This window comes from Lycorma delicatula, chromosome 9 (genome assembly GCF_047948215.1).
Source record: "Lycorma delicatula isolate Av1 chromosome 9, ASM4794821v1, whole genome shotgun sequence".
In the NCBI taxonomy this organism is placed as follows: domain Eukaryota; kingdom Metazoa; phylum Arthropoda; class Insecta; order Hemiptera; family Fulgoridae; genus Lycorma; species Lycorma delicatula.
Genome location: NC_134463.1, coordinates 39,097,253 through 39,121,531, shown reverse-complemented (window position 1 = coordinate 39,121,531; position 24,279 = coordinate 39,097,253). Strand labels below are relative to the sequence as shown.

Genomic DNA, 24,279 nt, shown 5'->3' with positions numbered 1-24,279 from the left:
CTTTAGTATTGGAAGGATAGGTAGTAGGAAAAAATTGTGTAGGCAGGTCACTTTTGGAATATGTAAAACAAATTGTTAGGGATGTAGGATGTAGGGGGTATACTGAAATGAAACACCTAGCACTAGTTAGGGAATCTTGGAGAGCTGAATCAAACCAGTCAAATGACTGAAGACAAAAAAAAAATATGATGGACGACTTTCTAAGATGAAATGCACCAGATTAAAAAAAAAAAAATCCAAGGGTATAGTATCTTCATGAATGACAATTTTCAACCCCCCTGCGTTCAGATCTAAATATATTAAGAAGTAATGATTAAGAAGAGATGGTCAAACGGTGGATGATATTTGTCACCACCCTTCGGCCAGATCCAAACTAATCATTTAAATAAAAATACGACAGTGTGATGGCCTATTGCCGAACAGCACAAGCGAAACGAACGTTCAGTCAGATCGTGTGTGTGTCGCTTTATATGGAAGTGAAACTTGGACAATCGGAGTATCTGAGAAGAAAAGATTAGAATGATTTAAGTAGGGATGGTCACACGGTGGATGATATTTGTCACCACCCTGCGGCCAGATCCAAACTAATCATTGAAATAAAAATACGACAGTGTGGTGGCCTATTGCCGAACAGCACAAGCGAAATGAATGTTCAGTCAGATCGTGTGTGTGTCGCTTTCTATGGAAGTGAAACTTGGACAATCGGAGTATCTGAGAAGAAAAGATTACAATGATTAAGAAGGGATGGTCACACGGTGGATGATATTTGTCACCACCCTGTGGCCAGATCCAAACTAATTATTGAAATAAAAATACGACAGTGTGATGGCCTATTGCCAAACAGCAAGAGCGAAACGAACGTTCAGTCAGATCGTGTGTGTGTCGCTTTATATGGAAGTGAAACTTGGACAATCGGAGTATCTGAGAAGAAAAGATTAGAATGATTGAGTAGGGATGGTCACAAGGTGGATGATATTTGTCACCACCCTGCGGCCAGATCCAAACTAATCATTGAAATAAAAATACGACAGTGTGATGGCCTATTGCCGAACAGCACAAGCGAAACGAATGTTCAGTCAGATCCTGTGTGTGTCGCTTTATATGGAAGTGAAACTTGGACAATCGGAGTACCTGAGAAGAAAAGATTAGAAGCCATTGAAATGTGGTGCTACAGGAGAATGTTGAAAATCAGATGGGTGGATAAAGTGACAAATGAAAGGGAGCTGTGGCATATAGGTGAAGAAAGAAACATTTGGAAAAATATAGCTAAAAGAAGAGACAGACTTACAGGTCACGTACTAAGGCATCCTGGAATAGTAGCTTTAGTATTGGAAGGATAGGTAGTAGGAAAAAATTGTGTAGGCAGGTCACTTTTGGAATATGTAAAACAAATTGTTAGGGATGTAGGATGTAGGGGGTATACAGAAATGAAACACCTAGCACTAGTTAGGGAATCTTGGAGAGCTGAATCAAACCAGTCAAATGACTGAAGACAAAAAAAAAATATGATGGACGACTTTCTAAGATGAAATGCACCAGATTAAAAAAAAAAAAATCCAAGGGTATAGTATCTTCATGAATGACAATTTTCAACCCCCCTGCGTTCAGATCTAAATATATTAAGAAGTAATGATTAAGAAGAGATGGTCAAACGGTGGATGATATTTGTCACCACCCTTCGGCCAGATCCAAACTAATCATTAAAATAAAAATACGATAGTGTGATGGCCTATTGCCGAACAGCACAAGCGAAACGAATGTTCAGTCAGATCCTGTGTGTGTCGCTTTATATGGAAGTGAAACTTGGACAATCGGAGTATCTGAGAAGAAAAGATTACAATGATTAAGTAGGGATGGTCAACACGGTGGATGATATTTGTCACCACCCTTCGGCCAGATCCAAACTAATCATTAAAATAAAAATACGACAGTGTGATGGCCTATTGCCGAACAGTATCGGAGTATCTGAGAAGAAAAGATTACAATGATTAAGTAGGGATGGTCACACGGTGGATGATATTTGTCACCACCCTGTGGCTAGATCCAAACTAATCAATGAAATAAAAATACGACAGTGTGATGGCCTATTGCCGAACAGCACAAGCGAAACGAATGTGCAGTCAGATTGTGTGTGTGTCGCTTTACATGGAAGTGAATCTTGGACAATCGGAGTATCTGAGAAGAAAAGATTAGAATGATTTAAGTAGGGATGGTCACACGGTGGATGATATTTGTCACCACCCTGCGGCCAGATCCAAACTAATCATTGAAATAAAAATACGACAGTGTTGTGGGCTATTGCCGAACAGCACAAGCGAAATGAATGTTCAGTCAGATCGTGTGTGTGTCGCTTTCTATGGAAGTGAAACTTGGACAATCGGAGTATCTGAGAAGAAAAGATTACAATGATTAAGTAGGGATGGTCAACACGGTGGATGATATTTGTCACTACCCTGCGGCCAGATCCAAACTAATCATTGAAATAAAAATTCGACAGTGTTATGGCTTATTGCCAAACAGCACAAACGAAACGAACGTTCAGTCAGATCGTGTGTGTGTCGCTTTATATGGAAGTGAATCTTGGATAATCGGAGTACCTGAGAAGAAAAGATTAGAAGCCATTGAAATGTGGTGCTACAGGAGAATGTTGAAAATCAGATGGGTGGATAAAGTGACAAATGAAAGGGAGCTGTGGCATATAGGTGAAGAAAGAAACATTTGGAAAAATATAGCTAAAAGAAGAGACAGACTTACAGGTCACGTACTAAGGCATCCTGGAATAGTAGCTTTAGTATTGGAAGGATAGGTAGTAGGAAAAAATTGTGTAGGCAGGTCACTTTTGGAATATGTAAAACAAATTGTTAGGGATGTAGGATGTAGGGGGTATACTGAAATGAAACACCTAGCACTAGTTAGGGAATCTTGGAGAGCTGAATCAAACCAGTCAAATGACTGAAGACAAAAAAAAAATATGATGGACGACTTTCTAAGATGAAATGCACCAGATTAAAAAAAAAAAAATCCAAGGGTATAGTATCTTCATGAATGACAATTTTCAACCCCCCTGCGTTCAGATCTAAATATATTAAGAAGTAATGATTAAGAAGAGATGGTCAAACGGTGGATGATATTTGTCACCACCCTTCGGCCAGATCCAAACTAATCATTTAAATAAAAATACGACAGTGTGATGGCCTATTGCCGAACAGCACAAGCGAAACGAACGTTCAGTCAGATCGTGTGTGTGTCGCTTTATATGGAAGTGAAACTTGGACAATCGGAGTATCTGAGAAGAAAAGATTAGAATGATTTAAGTAGGGATGGTCACACGGTGGATGATATTTGTCACCACCCTGCGGCCAGATCCAAACTAATCATTGAAATAAAAATACGACAGTGTGGTGGCCTATTGCCGAACAGCACAAGCGAAATGAATGTTCAGTCAGATCGTGTGTGTGTCGCTTTCTATGGAAGTGAAACTTGGACAATCGGAGTATCTGAGAAGAAAAGATTACAATGATTAAGAAGGGATGGTCACACGGTGGATGATATTTGTCACCACCCTGTGGCCAGATCCAAACTAATTATTGAAATAAAAATACGACAGTGTGATGGCCTATTGCCAAACAGCAAGAGCGAAACGAACGTTCAGTCAGATCGTGTGTGTGTCGCTTTATATGGAAGTGAAACTTGGACAATCGGAGTATCTGAGAAGAAAAGATTAGAATGATTGAGTAGGGATGGTCACAAGGTGGATGATATTTGTCACCACCCTGCGGCCAGATCCAAACTAATCATTGAAATAAAAATACGACAGTGTGATGGCCTATTGCCGAACAGCACAAGCGAAACGAATGTTCAGTCAGATCCTGTGTGTGTCGCTTTATATGGAAGTGAAACTTGGACAATCGGAGTACCTGAGAAGAAAAGATTAGAAGCCATTGAAATGTGGTGCTACAGGAGAATGTTGAAAATCAGATGGGTGGATAAAGTGACAAATGAAAGGGAGCTGTGGCATATAGGTGAAGAAAGAAACATTTGGAAAAATATAGCTAAAAGAAGAGACAGACTTACAGGTCACGTACTAAGGCATCCTGGAATAGTAGCTTTAGTATTGGAAGGATAGGTAGTAGGAAAAAATTGTGTAGGCAGGTCACTTTTGGAATATGTAAAACAAATTGTTAGGGATGTAGGATGTAGGGGGTATACAGAAATGAAACACCTAGCACTAGTTAGGGAATCTTGGAGAGCTGAATCAAACCAGTCAAATGACTGAAGACAAAAAAAAAATATGATGGAAGACTTTCTAAGATGAAATGCACCAGATTAAAAAAAAAAAAATCCAAGGGTATAGTATCTTCATGAATGACAATTTTCAACCCCCCTGCGTTCAGATCTAAATATATTAAGAAGTAATGATTAAGAAGAGATGGTCAAACGGTGGATGATATTTGTCACCACCCTTCGGCCAGATCCAAACTAATCATTAAAATAAAAATACGATAGTGTGATGGCCTATTGCCGAACAGCACAAGCGAAACGAATGTTCAGTCAGATCCTGTGTGTGTCGCTTTATATGGAAGTGAAACTTGGACAATCGGAGTATCTGAGAAGAAAAGATTACAATGATTAAGTAGGGATGGTCAACACGGTGGATGATATTTGTCACCACCCTTCGGCCAGATCCAAACTAATCATTAAAATAAAAATACAACAGTGTGATGGCCTATTGCCGAACAGTACAAGCGAAACGAATGTTCAGTCAGATCCTGTGTGTGTCGCTTTATATGGAAGTGAAACTTGGACAATCGGAGTATCTGAGAAGAAAAGATTACAATGATTAAGTAGGGATGGTCACACGGTGGATGATATTTGTCACCACCCTGTGGCTAGATCCAAACTAATCAATGAAATAAAAATACGACAGTGTGATGGCCTATTGCCGAACAGCACAAGCGAAACGAATGTGCAGTCAGATTGTGTGTGTGTCGCTTTACATGGAAGTGAATCTTGGACAATCGGAGTATCTGAGAAGAAAAGATTAGAATGATTTAAGTAGGGATGGTCACACGGTGGATGATATTTGTCACCACCCTGCGGCCAGATCCAAACTAATCATTGAAATAAAAATACGACAGTGTTGTGGGCTATTGCCGAACAGCACAAGCGAAATGAATGTTCAGTCAGATCGTGTGTGTGTCGCTTTCTATGGAAGTGAAACTTGGACAATCGGAGTATCTGAGAAGAAAAGATTACAATGATTAAGTAGGGATGGTCAACACGGTGGATGATATTTGTCACTACCCTGCGGCCAGATCCAAACTAATCATTGAAATAAAAATTCGACAGTGTTATGGCTTATTGCCAAACAGCACAAACGAAACGAACGTTCAGTCAGATCGTGTGTGTGTCGCTTTATATGGAAGTGAATCTTGGATAATCGGAGTACCTGAGAAGAAAAGATTAGAAGCCATTGAAATGTGGTGCTACAGGAGAATGTTGAAAATCAGATGGGTGGATAAAGTGACAAATGAAAGGGAGCTGTGGCATATAGGTGAAGAAAGAAACATTTGGAAAAATATAGCTAAAAGAAGAGACAGACTTACAGGTCACGTACTAAGGCATCCTGGAATAGTAGCTTTAGTATTGGAAGGATAGGTAGTAGGAAAAAATTGTGTAGGCAGGTCACTTTTGGAATATGTAAAACAAATTGTTAGGGATGTAGGATGTAGGGGGTATACTGAAATGAAACACCTAGCACTAGTTAGGGAATCTTGGAGAGCTGAATCAAACCAGTCAAATGACTGAAGACAAAAAAAAAATATGATGGACGACTTTCTAAGATGAAATGCACCAGATTAAAAAAAAAAAAATCCAAGGGTATAGTATCTTCATGAATGACAATTTTCAACCCCCCTGCGTTCAGATCTAAATATATTAAGAAGTAATGATTAAGAAGAGATGGTCAAACGGTGGATGATATTTGTCACCACCCTTCGGCCAGATCCAAACTAATCATTTAAATAAAAATACGACAGTGTGATGGCCTATTGCCGAACAGCACAAGCGAAACGAACGTTCAGTCAGATCGTGTGTGTGTCGCTTTATATGGAAGTGAAACTTGGACAATCGGAGTATCTGAGAAGAAAAGATTAGAATGATTTAAGTAGGGATGGTCACACGGTGGATGATATTTGTCACCACCCTGCGGCCAGATCCAAACTAATCATTGAAATAAAAATACGACAGTGTGGTGGCCTATTGCCGAACAGCACAAGCGAAATGAATGTTCAGTCAGATCGTGTGTGTGTGTCGCTTTCTATGGAAGTGAAACTTGGACAATCGGAGTATCTGAGAAGAAAAGATTACAATGATTAAGAAGGGATGGTCACACGGTGGATGATATTTGTCACCACCCTGTGGCCAGATCCAAACTAATTATTGAAATAAAAATACGACAGTGTGATGGCCTATTGCCAAACAGCAAGAGCGAAACGAACGTTCAGTCAGATCGTGTGTGTGTCGCTTTATATGGAAGTGAAACTTGGACAATCGGAGTATCTGAGAAGAAAAGATTAGAATGATTGAGTAGGGATGGTCACAAGGTGGATGATATTTGTCACCACCCTGCGGCCAGATCCAAACTAATCATTGAAATAAAAATACGACAGTGTGATGGCCTATTGCCGAACAGCACAAGCGAAACGAATGTTCAGTCAGATCCTGTGTGTGTCGCTTTATATGGAAGTGAAACTTGGACAATCGGAGTACCTGAGAAGAAAAGATTAGAAGCCATTGAAATGTGGTGCTACAGGAGAATGTTGAAAATCAGATGGGTGGATAAAGTGACAAATGAAAGGGAGCTGTGGCATATAGGTGAAGAAAGAAACATTTGGAAAAATATAGCTAAAAGAAGAGACAGACTTACAGGTCACGTACTAAGGCATCCTGGAATAGTAGCTTTAGTATTGGAAGGATAGGTAGTAGGAAAAAATTGTGTAGGCAGGTCACTTTTGGAATATGTAAAACAAATTGTTAGGGATGTAGGATGTAGGGGGTATACAGAAATGAAACACCTAGCACTAGTTAGGGAATCTTGGAGAGCTGAATCAAACCAGTCAAATGACTGAAGACAAAAAAAAAATATGATGGACGACTTTCTAAGATGAAATGCACCAGATTAAAAAAAAAAAAATCCAAGGGTATAGTATCTTCATGAATGACAATTTTCAACCCCCCTGCGTTCAGATCTAAATATATTAAGAAGTAATGATTAAGAAGAGATGGTCAAACGGTGGATGATATTTGTCACCACCCTTCGGCCAGATCCAAACTAATCATTAAAATAAAAATACGATAGTGTGATGGCCTATTGCCGAACAGCACAAGCGAAACGAATGTTCAGTCAGATCCTGTGTGTGTCGCTTTATATGGAAGTGAAACTTGGACAATCGGAGTATCTGAGAAGAAAAGATTACAATGATTAAGTAGGGATGGTCAACACGGTGGATGATATTTGTCACCACCCTTCGGCCAGATCCAAACTAATCATTAAAATAAAAATACGACAGTGTGATGGCCTATTGCCGAACAGTACAAGCGAAACGAATGTTCAGTCAGATCCTGTGTGTGTCGCTTTATATGGAAGTGAAACTTGGACAATCGGAGTATCTGAGAAGAAAAGATTACAATGATTAAGTAGGGATGGTCACACGGTGGATGATATTTGTCACCACCCTGTGGCTAGATCCAAACTAATCAATGAAATAAAAATACGACAGTGTGATGGCCTATTGCCGAACAGCACAAGCGAAACGAATGTGCAGTCAGATTGTGTGTGTGTCGCTTTACATGGAAGTGAATCTTGGACAATCGGAGTATCTGAGAAGAAAAGATTAGAATGATTTAAGTAGGGATGGTCACACGGTGGATGATATTTGTCACCACCCTGCGGCCAGATCCAAACTAATCATTGAAATAAAAATACGACAGTGTTGTGGGCTATTGCCGAACAGCACAAGCGAAATGAATGTTCAGTCAGATCGTGTGTGTGTCGCTTTCTATGGAAGTGAAACTTGGACAATCGGAGTATCTGAGAAGAAAAGATTACAATGATTAAGTAGGGATGGTCAACACGGTGGATGATATTTGTCACTACCCTGCGGCCAGATCCAAACTAATCATTGAAATAAAAATTCGACAGTGTTATGGCTTATTGCCAAACAGCACAAACGAAACGAACGTTCAGTCAGATCGTGTGTGTGTCGCTTTATATGGAAGTGAATCTTGGATAATCGGAGTACCTGAGAAGAAAAGATTAGAAGCCATTGAAATGTGGTGCTACAGGAGAATGTTGAAAATCAGATGGGTGGATAAAGTGACAAATGAAAGGGAGCTGTGGCATATAGGTGAAGAAAGAAACATTTGGAAAAATATAGCTAAAAGAAGAGACAGACTTACAGGTCACGTACTAAGGCATCCTGGAATAGTAGCTTTAGTATTGGAAGGATAGGTAGTAGGAAAAAATTGTGTAGGCAGGTCACTTTTGGAATATGTAAAACAAATTGTTAGGGATGTAGGATGTAGGGGGTATACTGAAATGAAACACCTAGCACTAGTTAGGGAATCTTGGAGAGCTGAATCAAACCAGTCAAATGACTGAAGACAAAAAAAAAATATGATGGACGACTTTCTAAGATGAAATGCACCAGATTAAAAAAAAAAAAATCCAAGGGTATAGTATCTTCATGAATGACAATTTTCAACCCCCCTGCGTTCAGATCTAAATATATTAAGAAGTAATGATTAAGAAGAGATGGTCAAACGGTGGATGATATTTGTCACCACCCTTCGGCCAGATCCAAACTAATCATTTAAATAAAAATACGACAGTGTGATGGCCTATTGCCGAACAGCACAAGCGAAACGAACGTTCAGTCAGATCGTGTGTGTGTCGCTTTATATGGAAGTGAAACTTGGACAATCGGAGTATCTGAGAAGAAAAGATTAGAATGATTTAAGTAGGGATGGTCACACGGTGGATGATATTTGTCACCACCCTGCGGCCAGATCCAAACTAATCATTGAAATAAAAATACGACAGTGTGGTGGCCTATTGCCGAACAGCACAAGCGAAATGAATGTTCAGTCAGATCGTGTGTGTGTGTCGCTTTCTATGGAAGTGAAACTTGGACAATCGGAGTATCTGAGAAGAAAAGATTACAATGATTAAGAAGGGATGGTCACACGGTGGATGATATTTGTCACCACCCTGTGGCCAGATCCAAACTAATTATTGAAATAAAAATACGACAGTGTGATGGCCTATTGCCAAACAGCAAGAGCGAAACGAACGTTCAGTCAGATCGTGTGTGTGTCGCTTTATATGGAAGTGAAACTTGGACAATCGGAGTATCTGAGAAGAAAAGATTAGAATGATTGAGTAGGGATGGTCACAAGGTGGATGATATTTGTCACCACCCTGCGGCCAGATCCAAACTAATCATTGAAATAAAAATACGACAGTGTGATGGCCTATTGCCGAACAGCACAAGCGAAACGAATGTTCAGTCAGATCCTGTGTGTGTCGCTTTATATGGAAGTGAAACTTGGACAATCGGAGTACCTGAGAAGAAAAGATTAGAAGCCATTGAAATGTGGTGCTACAGGAGAATGTTGAAAATCAGATGGGTGGATAAAGTGACAAATGAAAGGGAGCTGTGGCATATAGGTGAAGAAAGAAACATTTGGAAAAATATAGCTAAAAGAAGAGACAGACTTACAGGTCACGTACTAAGGCATCCTGGAATAGTAGCTTTAGTATTGGAAGGATAGGTAGTAGGAAAAAATTGTGTAGGCAGGTCACTTTTGGAATATGTAAAACAAATTGTTAGGGATGTAGGATGTAGGTGGTATACTGAAATGAAACACCTAGCACTAGTTAGGGAATCTTGGAGAGCTGAATCAAACCAGTCAAATGACTGAAGACAAAAAAAAAATTGATGGATGACTTTCTAAGATGAAATGCACCCGATTAAAAAAAAAAATCCAAGGGTGTAGTATCTTCATGAATGACAATTTTCAACCCCCCTGCGTTCAGATCTAAATATATTAAGAAGTAATGATTAAGAAGAGATGGTCAAACGGTGGATGATATTTGTCACCACCCTTCGGCCAGATCCAAACTAATCATTAAAATAAAAATACGACAGTGTGATGGCGTATTGCCGAACAGTACAAGCGAAACGAATGTTCAGTCAGATCCTGTGTGTGTCGCTTTATATGGAAGTGAAACTTGGACAATCGGAGTATCTGAGAAGAAAAGATTACAATGATTAAGTAGGGATGGTCACACGGTGGATGATATTTGTCACCACCCTGCGGCCAGATCCAAACTAATCATTGAAATAAAAATACGACTGTGATGGCCTATTGCCGAACAGCACAAGCGTAACGAATGTTCAGTCAGATCGTGTGTGTGTCGCTTTACATGGAAGTGAAACTTGGACAATCGGAGTATCTGAGAAGAAAAGATTACAATGATTAAGTAGGGATGGTCAAACGGTGGATGATTTCCACCACCCTGCGGCCAGATCCAAACTAATCATTGAAATAAAAATACGACAGTGTGATGGCCCATTGGTGGATTATTTTGCAGACCCTGTGCAGCCAGATACAATAAAAACGCTAACATACGTAGCGATGGCCTAATGCCGTATTACGTTTTTCACCAATACAGCCAAAAGTTCCAATGGAATCAATGATATACATACACTACGTTGGGTTTTTATTATAGTGATGTCGTTTTTCAAACACCACTAGGCGTGATCTAATGGAGTTACATCAAAGATATATGTATACAATCAGTACAAATGTACATAAAAACTTTATCATCTTTATAATATAACTTCAGAAAATGAACATGGATAGAAGAAATGAAAATATATTATAACGGAATTACACAACATTATACGTTTAAGACAATAAAGGAATATTAATTCAAATAAATTAAATCATTGTTATAAACTATCTATTTCTGTTTGGCGACCGCTGAAAGCAGAGGGGGTGAGAGTGACGATAGACACGGTAATGTCATCGTCACGTGGTGGGCGCTTCTACGAAATCTTTTACACATAAATCTACAACTCTTTTAAAACAGCCTCTCAAGTGTGAGACATAAAACGGTATATTCAGTTATTGTTATTTTAATTACGACGTTAATCGTACGAATAATATAACAGACTAATGATTTCATATTCAGATTTATTTAATAGAAAATCTCCGTATTTAGTCGACATAATACTAGGACGATGGGATGGGTTCAAAGAGGATGCTGACTTTACCCACTAAGAGACCAGAACAAAAATGATACTAAGGGATTAGTGTATAACAAGTACAACGGTACTATCGTATTTACGTCGTGACAATAAATGGATATTAGTATTATATATTTATTTTTGGCGACCGCTGAATGCAGCGGGGGTGAGAGTGACGATGAACACGGTAGTGGCATCGTCACGTGGTGGGCGCTTCATCGAACTCTTTTAAGCATGAATCAATCAACAACTCTTAACAGAACCAAGCTAGTATGAGACCATAAACTGGATATGCCGTTACTTTTATTTCTAATTTTGACGTTAATCTAGCGCATAAAGTTACCGAATAATGAACACGATATCAATATTATTCAACACATTATAAACTTATTCATACAACATAATAACACGTTGATAAGATTGTGACTTGGTGGGTGACGACTTTCACCTATAATGTAGCCCAATCAAAAGGAATTACCTGTCTAGGTATTTGTGTACAATTTGAACAAAAATAAATAATACAAAAATGAATCCGCCGATCCTACACTCTCATCATTACAAGAATAACTGTATATATATATATATATATATATATATAACCACGGCCACACGAAGGAAATAACATTACGTTGTTAATTTATAACTAATTATATTATCTAAGAAATTGAACATGGCTCACAAAAACAGAAATAAATAAATACGAAACTACATATCTTGAAATAATACATCGGTAGCAATAAACGTCATATTGTTTAATATAATTAAAACCTTTATTAAAAACTATCGTTTTAAGTTTGGTGTCCGGTAGTTAAGTAGGGATGGTCAAACGGTGGATGATATTTGTCACCACCCTGTGGCCAGATCCAAACTAATTATTGAAATAAAAATACGACAGTGTGATGGCCAATTGCCAAACAGCAAGAGCGAAACGAACGTTCAGTCAGATCGTGTGTGTGTCGCTTTATATGGAAGTGAAACTTGGACAATCGGAGTATCTGAGAAGAAAAGATTAGAATGATTAAGTAGGGATGGTCACACGGTGGATGATAATTGTCACCACCCTGCGGCCAGATCCAAACTAATCATTGAAATAAAAATACGACAGTGTGATGGCCTATTGCCGAACAGCACAAGCGAAACGAACCTTCAGTCAGATCGTGTGTGTGTCGCTTTATATGCAAGTGAAACTTGGACAATCGGAGTACCTGAGAAGAAAAGATTAGAAGCCATTGAAATGTGGTGCTACAGGAGAATGTTGAAAATCAGATGGGTGGATAAAGTGACAAATGAAAAGGTAGCAAATAGGTGAAGAAAGAAACATTTGGAAAAATATAGCTAAAAGAAGAGACAGACTTACAGGTCACGTACTAAGGCATCCTGGAATAGTAGCTTTAGTATTGGAAGGATAGGTAGTAGGAAAAAATTGTGTAGGCAGGTCAATTTTGGAATATGTAAAACAAATTGTTACGGATGTAGGATGTAGGGGGTATACTGAAATGAAACACCTAGCACTAGTTAGAGAATCTTGGAGAGCTACATGAAACCAGTCAAATGACTGAAGACAAAAAAAATAATTGATGGATGTCTTTCTAAAATGAAATGCGACCAAATTAAAAAAAAATCCAAGGGTATAGTATCTTCGTGAATGACAATTTTCAACCGCCCTACGTTCAGATCTAAATATATTATTAAGAAGTAATGATTAAGAAGGGATGGTCAAACGGTGGATGATATTTGTCACCACCCTTCGGCCAGATCCAAACTAATCATTGAAATAAAAATACGACAGTGTGATGGCCTACTGCCGGACAGCACAAGCGAAAAGAACGTTCAGTCAGATCGTGTGTGTGTCGCTTTATATGGAAGTGAAACGTGGACAATCGGAGAATCTGAGAAGAAAAGATAACAATGATTAAGTAGGGATGGTCACACGGTGGTTGATATTTGTCACCACCCTGCGGCCAGATCCAAACTAATCATTGAAATAAAAATACGACAGTGTGATGGCCTATTGCCGAACAGCATAAGGGAAACGAACCTTCAGTCAGATCGTGGGTGTGTCGCTTTATATGCATGTGAAACTTGGACAATCGGAGTATCTGAGAAGAAAAGATTACAATGATTAAGTAGGGATGGTCACACGGTGGATGATATTTGTCACCACCCTGCGGCCAGATCCAAACTAATCATTGAAATAAAAATACGACAGTGTGATGGCCTATTGCCGAACAGCACAAGCGAAACGAATGTTCAGTCAGATCGTGTGTGTGTCGCTTTATATGGAAATGTAACTTGGACAATCGGAGTATCTGAGAAGAAAAGATTAGAATGATAAAGTAGGGATGGTCACACAGTGGATGATATTTGTCACCACCCTGCGGCCAGATCCAAACTAATCATTGATATAAAAATACGACAGTGTGATGGCCCATTGGTGGATTATTTTGCAGAACCTGTGCAGCCAGATACAATAAAAACGGTAACATACGTAGGGATGGCCTAATGCCGGATTATGTTTTTCACCAATACAGCCAAAAGTTCCAATGGAATCAATGATATACATACACTACATTGGGTTTTTATTATAGTGATGTCGTTTTTCAAACACCAATAGGCGTGATCTAAAGGAGTTACATCCAAGATATATGTATACAATCAGTACAAATGTACATAATAAAAAGGTTATTTCTGTGGCCTTACACGACCCTATCATTCTATTAATTGCTGTTTATAAAAAACGCTGGACACAGGAAGTACAAAGTATTATGTTGTTAAACTAAATCATGTTCATAAAACTTCAGAAAATGAACATGGATAGAAGAAAGGAAAATATTTTATAACGGAATTACACAACATTAAACTATATGTTGAAGACAATAAAGGAATATTAATGCAAATACGAGTAATGTAACAGACAATAAACGGATAGTAGTATTATATATTTATTTTTGGCGACCGCTGGAAGCAGCGTTGGGTGAGAGTGGCGATGGACACAGTAGTGTCATCGTCACGTGGTGGGTGATTCATGAAATACTTTTCCAAATGAATCAAAAACTTTTAACACAGCCTAGCTGGTGTGAGACTTAAAACTATATGTTCAGTTACTGTTACTTCTAATTTTGACGGTAATTGTACGCGTAATATAACCAACTAAAGATTTTGTAATCAGAATTATTTAACAGATAATCTACGTATTTAATCATCTTAATACCACGAGGATCGGACGGCCTCTTGGTGGGTGATGATTTTTACTTACCACAAGATCGGAACAAAAAGGTTACATAGGGATTAGTGTCTAGTTATTACAAAGTTTTTATCGTATTTACTTCGAGACAATAAACGAATATTACTTCAATAAATTAAATCCTTATTACAAACTATCTATTTCTGTTTGGCGACCCCTGAAAGCAGCGGGGGTGCGAGTGACGATGGACACGGTAATGGCATCGTCACGTGTTGGGTGCTTCATCGAACTCTTTTAAACATGAATCAACAACTCTTAACACAACCAAGCTAGTATGAGACCATAAACTGGATATGCCGTTACTTTTATTTCTAATTTTGACATTAATCTAGCGCATAAAGTTACCGAATAATGAACACGACATCAGTATTATTCAACAGATTATAAACTTATTTATACGACATAATAACACGATGATAAGGTAGTGACTTTGTGGGTGACGACTTTCACTTATAATGTAGCCCAATAAAAAGGAATTACTGTCTAGGTATTTGTGTACAATTTGAACAAAAATAAATAATACAAAAATGAATCCGCTGATCCTACACTCTCAACATTACAAGAATAGCTGTATATATATAACCACGGCCACACGAAGGAAATAACATTACGCTGTTAATTTATAACTAGTTATATTATCTAAGAAATTGAACATGGCTCACAAAAACGGAAATAAATTAATACGAAACTACATATCTTGAAATAATATATCGGTAGCAATAAACGGCATATAGTTTAATGAAATTAAAACCTATTAAAAACTATTGTTTTATGTTTGGTGTCTGGTGAAAGCAGCGGGGGTGAGATTGAGGATAGATATTTCAGTGTCATTGTCACATGGTGTGCGCTTCTTCAAAAACATCTATACATGTATCCGTTACTCGTAACGCAGGCAACTTATGCGAGATGGAAAGCTACATAATAAGTCACTGTAAAAACTTATCTCAATCGATTTGATACAAAGAAGGGTTTGACGCTTTGTGAAAAACAATTTTCGCCCTCCACATAATACTACGACGATGGGATGGTCTCTTTGTGGATGATGATTTTTACCCATCATGTGAAGGAACAAAAAAATTACTCACAAATTTTTGTATAGTTAGTACAAAGTTTCTATCGTTTCTATCGTATTTATTTCGAGACAAATTACTTGAAATAAATTAAATCCTTTATATCAAATTTTTATTTATGTTTAACGACTGCTGAAAACAGCAAAGGGGTGAGTGACGATGGACACGGCAGTGTCACCATCACGTGGTGGGCGCTTCTTTAATTTATTTTACACATGAATCAACTCTTAACACAGCCAAGCATGTGTGAGACTTGAAACTGTATATTCAGTTACTGTTATTTTTAATTTCAAAGTTAATTGTACGAGTCATCTAACCGACTAATGATTCCGTATTCAGATTTATTTATCAGATAATCTACGTATTTAATCATCATAATACCACGATGATGGGATGGCCTCTTGGAGGATGATGATTTTACCCACTAAGAGAAAGGAAAAAAAGGTTACTTAGGGGGATTAGTGTATAGTAAGTACAACGTTACTTTCGTAATTACTTCATGACAAAACATGAATATTAATACTATGTATTTATTTTTGGCTGCCGTTGAAAGCAGCTGGGGTGAGTGTGACGATGGACACAGATATTATCGTCACGTGGTGGGTGCTTTTTAAAATACTTTAACAAATGAATCAACTCTTAACACAGCCTAGCTAGTGTGAGACTTATTACTGTACACATTCAGTTACTGTTATTTCTAATTTCAACCTTAGTCTTATGACTAATCTAACAGACTAAAGATTTCGTATTCAGATTTGTTTTTACAATAATCTACATATTAATTCGACATAATACTACGATGATGGGATGGCTTCTTGGTGGATGATGATTTTTACCCAACATGGGGCTGGAACAAAAAAATCATAACGGATCAGTGTATAATTAGTATAAAGTTTCTATTGTATTTACTTCGAGACAATAAAAGAATATTACTTCAAATAAATTAAATCCTTATTATAAACTATCTATTTATGTTTGGCGACCGCTAAAAACAGCGGAGGTGAGAGTGGCGATGGACACGGTAGTGTCACAGACACGTGGTGGGCGCTTTTTCATATTATATTCTTTTATACATGAATCAACAACTCTTAACACAGCGAAGCATGTGTGAGACTTAAAACAGTATATTCAGGTACTGTTATTTCTAATTTTAAAGTTAATCTCATGAGTAATCTAACTAAATTATGATTTCGTAATCAGATTTAACAGATAATTTACGTATTAATTCGATATAATACTACGATGATTAGATGTCTCTTGGAGGATGAGATTTACCTACCATGTGGCCGGAACAAAAAAATTACTATGAGTATAATTAGTACAAAGTTTCTATCGTATTTAATTCAAGACAATAAACGAATAATACTCAAATAAATTAATTCCTAATTATAAACTATCTATTCATGTTTGGCGACCGCTGAATACAGCAGGGGTGTGGGTGACGATGGACACGGTAGTGTCATCATAACGTGGTGGGTGATTCTTCGAATACTTTTCCTAATGAATCAACAACTCTTAACACAGCCTAGCTAGTGTAATCTAACTGACTAACGAGTAATCTAACTGACTAAAGATTTCGTATTCAGTATTATTTCACAGATAATCTACGTATTTAATCAATATATCACCATGATGATGTGATGGCCTCTTGGTGGATGATGATTTTTTCCCACTATAAGACCGGAACAAAAAGGTTACTTAGGGATTAGTGTGTAATAAGTACAACTTACTTTCGTATTTACTTTGTAACAATAAACGAATATTAGTACAAGGCCGAACAGTCCCTTTGAAGAGACTTGTATAATGAACTGACTAAAGTGATCCTATGTGGTAAGAGAAAATTTCAATTTGATAAGCCATCAGACAGTTTGAGGGAAAGAGTTTTAAGAAAACTTACAGATACCAGACAGCAGCACTCTTATATAAATTAATAAGCAGTTTAAGTAAATATTTCAATTATGACTGATGATGTAGGATCCAGAAGTACTTTTATGGTAAAATTAAGGTAAGATATGTCTTATCCCAATATTTTGTACTAGGAGGTACATATTAATAACTTAAAATATAATTTAATGGTTTGGAATTATATCAATCTTAAAAAAATTAATTTCAGTAAAATAATTTGGCTATCATGTATATTTTATAAGTAAGACAAATTCTTATTTAACACAAAAAAATTAGTGGTAAACAATCAGTCAATAAACTGTGACAAATTTTACAAAATCAGAGTAGAAAAAACTATATTAATAAAGCTATAATTTTTTTTGGAGGAGGATAAAATGGAATACATATTCCATACTAAAAAAAAGCTGATAACACAGTTGTAGGACTTTCCTGCCATGTGGTTTTTTCTGATGCACGGCTTACATACACACACAACTTAATTTAAAATATTTAATTCAATGATTCTAACTAAAGCGTGTGTGCATACTCTATATCATTTGCGCAGGTATGGTGGTATTAGTGGCCACTATAAATACTTTATTACACTATAAATATTATTCATTAATTTAATTCTACTGCTAAACAGTGGTAGAACCTTGTGGTTCTGAAGGCTAAACAGAAAAAGAAAGACAGTAGCTGTACGTCGGTGCTATACTAGTGCTCCTACTGGTGAAAGGGGGTACTAATGATGCAGTATACCCACTTAGCCACTAGTTTATTTAGAGCATTTCTTAGGGTGGGGGTGCGATTTTGCAAAACTTTTTTGCAAATATTATTATTTTTTAATGTTAACAAATGTGCCTAAGAAAAATACCTTTTTGGGTTTCTTAGTTGTCAAAATATAAAGATGCGGTGAAAACCGTATATGCCCAAATTAGACTAATTACAATATTTTCCCTTCTAAAGCTGCTATAGCACTAGACAAGAAAGTTAAAAAAAGCTCATTCCAAATTTTCAATAAACAGACACTCTCTCTTCTTAAATTTACTAGTTACAAAAGTTATGATAAGTGTATTCTAAATTAATTTAAAAAAGTGGTCTAAAAAACTGAAATGTTAAATTTTTTATAATGCCTGTATAAATCCTTTCTGAAAAAGTTGGAAAAAACATCTACATAAATATGGCCAAAAGAATATCATTCTAAGATGCATTTATTGAATGACAGCAATATAACAAATAAACGTGATAATTTTTAAAATGCAAGTTTTGATTCATAAAAAAAGAAAAACCATTTAACAATCTGCCCTGTTTCAATTTTAAATATTAACTCACAGCTACTAAAAACAATATACTTATAAAATTTTATTACATAATATAGATAAGCTGACTCCATCAAATTAAAATACTATAGATTAATATTTTATAAAGAAAAGAAAGTAATTCAGTCATGGCACAGATCATACAAAAAGAATAGCATAACATTCCCTGTATGAGGAAAATTTCATTCTTTTTCCATTTTTAAACACTAGTAATAAATAAATTAGAAATAGTTTACCTATTTGATTGGAATACAGATGAAAGTACATCGATAGCTTTAATACGTATATTTGAACGTGTTTCTTGTTTATAGAAACGTTCAACAAGATAATGTAATTTCTCTATCCATTTTAGTCTCGTTGGTGTTATTGAAGTTGACAAATAATTAATCAAACGTAATACTGAAGCTTCCTACAAAAGAAAAAAGGATTTATAACATATAACACACTAATCAATACAATCTTTAATAATACCACTATGAAATAGTGGAATAATAAACAAAACAATAACAAGTTTCTAAACGTCAGTAAAGATAGAAAAATAATAAGGATATTGTTGCTTTCCATCAAGAATTTCATACAAGATTTCCTTATCTTCCTTATTCTCTACTATGATCTATCAACATTTGTGTAAACTGAACATAAAATTTAGGCTGAAAATGGAGATGCTCTACAATAGGCCTAGAACTAGCTGCATTTATGTAGAACAGATACAAAGATCTATCAGATAAAACCTCTAGATCAGTGTTTTTCAATCTGAGTTTCACGAGATTAGCTTACAACTTTACATGTAGAATAATGAAATCATTTTATGAGAAAAAAAATTTTACTTACATTTATAAATATACATGAAAGAAAATAAATCAATGAAATGGTTGTATTTGTTTTTCTGTTTCTCCATACATCGATCTATGTTAGAAATACACAAAGCAAACTGTTTTCAAGTGAAAAAAGAACATTCCTATATTTAGTATTTAACACAACCATAGACGAAAAACCCTTTTCACAAAGGTAAGATTGCAAAAGGATTAATATTTTCAATGCTTCTGTGACTAAATTTCCATATTCACCTTCAACAAGCAAGCCAAAACGTACCTAAATCTTCAGATGTGAACTGTAGTTGTAAGTTTTATTGGCAGACTTTTCAATGAGCTGGTCATAAATCTCAACTGGTAACTTAGCAGGTACAACAATGTTTTCACTAAATGGATTCAGTACCCACCTCTGAGAAATCTTTTTTATCTTCCAGGAAATAGTCAGCCAAATGAATCTTTAGCTCATGCAAATTCATTTTCATGCTATCCAAATTGTAGTGAATAATAGTGTCTTCATCAAGTTTTTTCAATATAATTGTGAGTGGAAACATATAAAGATTTTGGCTTTGAATGTGAATAATCCAGATATCAAGCTTCTTAATGAAAGCATGAACTTTGTTTGTCATTAATAAAATGTTTTATCAAGCCCTTGAAAATTCACATTCAAGTTGGTTAAATGCGAAAATACATCACCTAAGTAAGCCAACAGCAACGTATCCTCACTATTCTGTAAAAACATCTAGAATGGAGTTTATTTATACTGGAAGAATATTATTAATTCATCTCAATTCCAATAATTGGGGTAACATTTTCTCTGCGATAACCATCTGATTTCTGTATGGAAAAGAAGAAATTTTTTCTTTTTGCCTATTTCATCGCATAGTTTAGCAAACAGCCTATTCTGTAATGGTCGACTTTTAATTAAATTAATTATTTTTACAGCTTTACAAACAATTTGAGATTTTCTGGCATATTTTTTTGGGGCAAGAGCATGTCTGTGAAGGAAGCAGTGTCATTCTGACCTTGGTATCAAGGATGACAATCTTATAATTTTTTTGAAAATCTACTGTTCTTTGCAGTTATTGCCTTTGCACCATCATTATATATTGCAATACATTTTGTCCAATCTATGTTCTAGTTTTTAGTAGCTTCATTAAAAAAATAACATCAAAAAGTCATTATCCTGTTGCATGATTAGGTACTCATTTACAAAACAACATATTTTCTTTGATTGATCTCTATCTCATTCATGTTTTAAAAACATAAGAACTGAGAAATGTTTGCATCATCTGTTGATTCATCAAATTGACATTAAAAAATTCACTTTAACTGAATCGTCTGATCGCATTACCAGCAGCCATGCGCCATCGATTTGCATTCATACTGTGTAGTTAGAAAGTGGAAATATTTCAATTTTTTGCTTCTTTCATGCCTATTAAAACACTGACCATATAAACTGAAGCAGGCAATATGAGATTTTCTGGGATTGTATGCGGATTAACTCACTGCATAAAATTCTGCTGCTTGGGATTGTAGCCACTTTAGCACAAAGATTTTCAATTCTTCACTCGTCGAATGGTTGAGATGCAAACAAGTATTTGAGGTGTAGAAAGAGATGGGATGGTAGTCACTGAGTGAGGGATCAGGACTGTAAAAAGATTGATAAAAAATCTCCCATCCAAATTTTTGAATTGCTTTGTTTTTCACAATAATGGACATCCATTCACTCAGTCGTACATGGTTGTGCATTATTGTGAAGAACTACTCCTGATCTCAGCATTCCCTGCTGTGATTTTGAATGGCACAACACAGTTTTAGAAAGTATTTCACTATAGACTTGTGATGTGATGTAGATGGTCGTTTCAGGTTCTATGAAATCAATTAAAAAGCACACCCTTTTGGTTCCAGTTGTCACGATTTTCCTTCAAGACTAGGCTTGTTTGAATTTTTCGGTTTAGGTGAACTGGAATGACACCACAGCATATATTGTAGTTTTGTTTCAGCATTGACACATGAAATCCAGTTTTTGTTACCAGTGATGATATAGGAAACATATTTGTATTCCTTGTGGTTAAAGCAGTCAAGAAAAGTATGTACACATGTCATTCTGCTTCTATGTGAGCACTTGTCAACATTTTTGGCACCCACTCTGCACATAGTTTATGATAGCCTAAGAGTGTCGGTCATGATTCTTTACAATGTTATCTTTTAATTGTAATGCAACAATTTTCTTTCATGTTTGCATTTACAGATTCAACAAGATCATCAGTATAAACACTAGGCTTGCCACTTCTCTGTTTGTGGTGAACATTTGAACGGTCTTCCTTAAACTCATGACATCATTGCCTTACTTTTCCTTCACTCATTGTTGTGGTATGACCATATGTTTCATACAACTGATTGTGAATTCTAACATTATGTCTTCTTGTGTTTAGAAATCTAATCACTGATTGAACTTCATAACTGGCAGGATTTATTACTGCACTCATTTTAACACACTGTCTTGCAAAGGCAAACAACAATGACCAGATGACGTGGCAGTTACATGCCCAACAGACCACTTAAAGCTACTACATATATGCGAACCAATTAGTGTTGTCAATCGCTATTTATAACTAATCAGCCTTATTTTTTTAACCATGCTTGAAGATCCTCATTCCTACAGCTCAATGATAGGGTCTGATGAAGCATGCTTCAAACTGAATGGCCTAGAAAGCTATTATTTATTGGTCTGATGAAAATTCTCACATAATTATGGAGAAGTAATCAAATATATTTACAGTTTACATTTGGTGTAGAAACCCAAAAAATGGAGTGAAACTAATTTTTTTATGGAAATGTAAAATGTGACTCATATTTTGACATATTAGGAGATTTTGTCCCCAAACTATTAAACAACACTGTTTTGACATTAGATGTCCTCATTGGCCATCGGATGTTTGGCAGCAAGATGAGGCATCTTCACACTGTGCTCTTCAATTCTGAGACTACCTCATTAACTCATCCTGAATGGATAGAATACCAAAGAACAACTGAATTGTTACATTCATGTGGTTTGATGCCTTGTGATTTTTAATAATTCTGTAAAATCATCTCCAAATGATATTTTTTTCAAATTCAAAAGACATAAATTACCTCAAGCATGTCGACTGAAGACTCAATGTGATTTTATAAGTCAAGTGATTTTATAAGGAGAACAATTTGAACACTTCCACTCAACTGTATTAAACAGGAGATAACAAACGTTTCTTATTTAAATGTTTTTACTGTTTTTGTATGTTACATGTACTACTATTTATGAAAACTATTTTTCATTATATCCGTGTTTAATTTAATACAAATTATTAATTAATTATATTGTTGAATGATTATTACAATTGCAGTTGACAACAGAATATAATAATTAAATCAGATGGGCTACAAGTTAGTCTCTTCAATTATTAAAAAGAAAACAGTAAAAACATTTAAATAACATTTTAATAATTGAAGAGACTAACTTGTAGCCCATCTGATTTAATTATTATATTCTGTTGTCAACTGCAATTGTAATAATCATTCAACAATATAATTAATTAATAATTTGCATTAAATTAAACACGGATATAATGAAAAATAGTTTTCATAAATAGTAGTACATGTAACATACAAAATACGATGATCAACAGTAAATATAAAACATTGCTATTTTATTTATTTAAACAACTGTAAAATTTAAATAATCTGTCCAGTTCAAAAAATAACAATGAAAATTCTATTTTAATTTATGTGACATATTTTATGTGTCTTAAGTTACAATCAAGAAAAACAGCAAATCACACTATATGATGATTAGTTTTTAAGCAAACTGGAAGTACCTCAAAACATTATCAAAGCAATAATTGTTAGCCTTAAAGAGCTGTAAGATTAACTTTCATCAACTCTATTCATTTTTAAACCCAGTTTTCAACCAGTTTCTTTAAGAATGTAAAATTGTTAATGACCAAAAGATGGGATAACAGTTTCAGTTCAAGCTTCATATAAATGGATTGAATAAAGAATTAACATCCTAATTTACTGCAGTAATCTACTGCAAATTCTACTGTAATTTACATCCTACTGCAGTAATTATAATGGTTAAAAGCTGTTAATAAAAACTGATAATTACAGAAAAAACTTACCGGCCTTTTTGAAGAACATTTTTCAATAATGTCAAAAACAGACTGTACATTTCCATTAAACTGTCCAAGTTCTATTAACTGTTCAATTGTATTTAGTGTATCATGTAAATATGATGCTATCTGAGCAGCAGGAACCCTAAAATTTGTAGAATCTAGTAACACACATAAAAAATGTTTGAGCATTATACCTTGTTTTAAAAAAAGTAATGTAGGGCTATACCATTCTCCAGAACAGCTAAATTAAATAGGCAACATGTCAGAAGTTTAAATAAATACTCAGAGTAAAGATTTTTGTCATAAATAAAATTCAGCATTATTTTAAAAAATCAAACTAAACTTAGAAAATAGTAAATTTGCACGATAAAATTCATGAAGATACAGAAAGTTAACTCTACAACATGAAAAGCTTTACTGTTCAATGCTTCATAAACAAATTCTTAAACAAACAATGAAACATTTAGTTAGCGTTTAAAATTCA

General features: G+C 35.6%; 1 protein-coding gene across 2 annotated transcripts in view; it reads right to left on the bottom strand.

Moving 5' to 3' along the window:
* Window positions 1-24,279, bottom strand: part of gig (TSC complex subunit tuberin) — a 242,397-nt gene that overhangs the window by 195,113 nt on the left and 23,005 nt on the right. For both annotated transcript variants that reach the window (XM_075374599.1, XM_075374600.1), the window contains exons 8-9: window positions 23,802-23,953; window positions 19,069-19,241 (exon numbers count right to left, since the gene is read on the bottom strand). In XM_075374599.1, coding sequence (XP_075230714.1) covers window positions 19,069-19,241; window positions 23,802-23,953 — 325 coding nt within the window. The remainder of the gene's footprint in view (window positions 1-19,068; window positions 19,242-23,801; window positions 23,954-24,279) is intronic.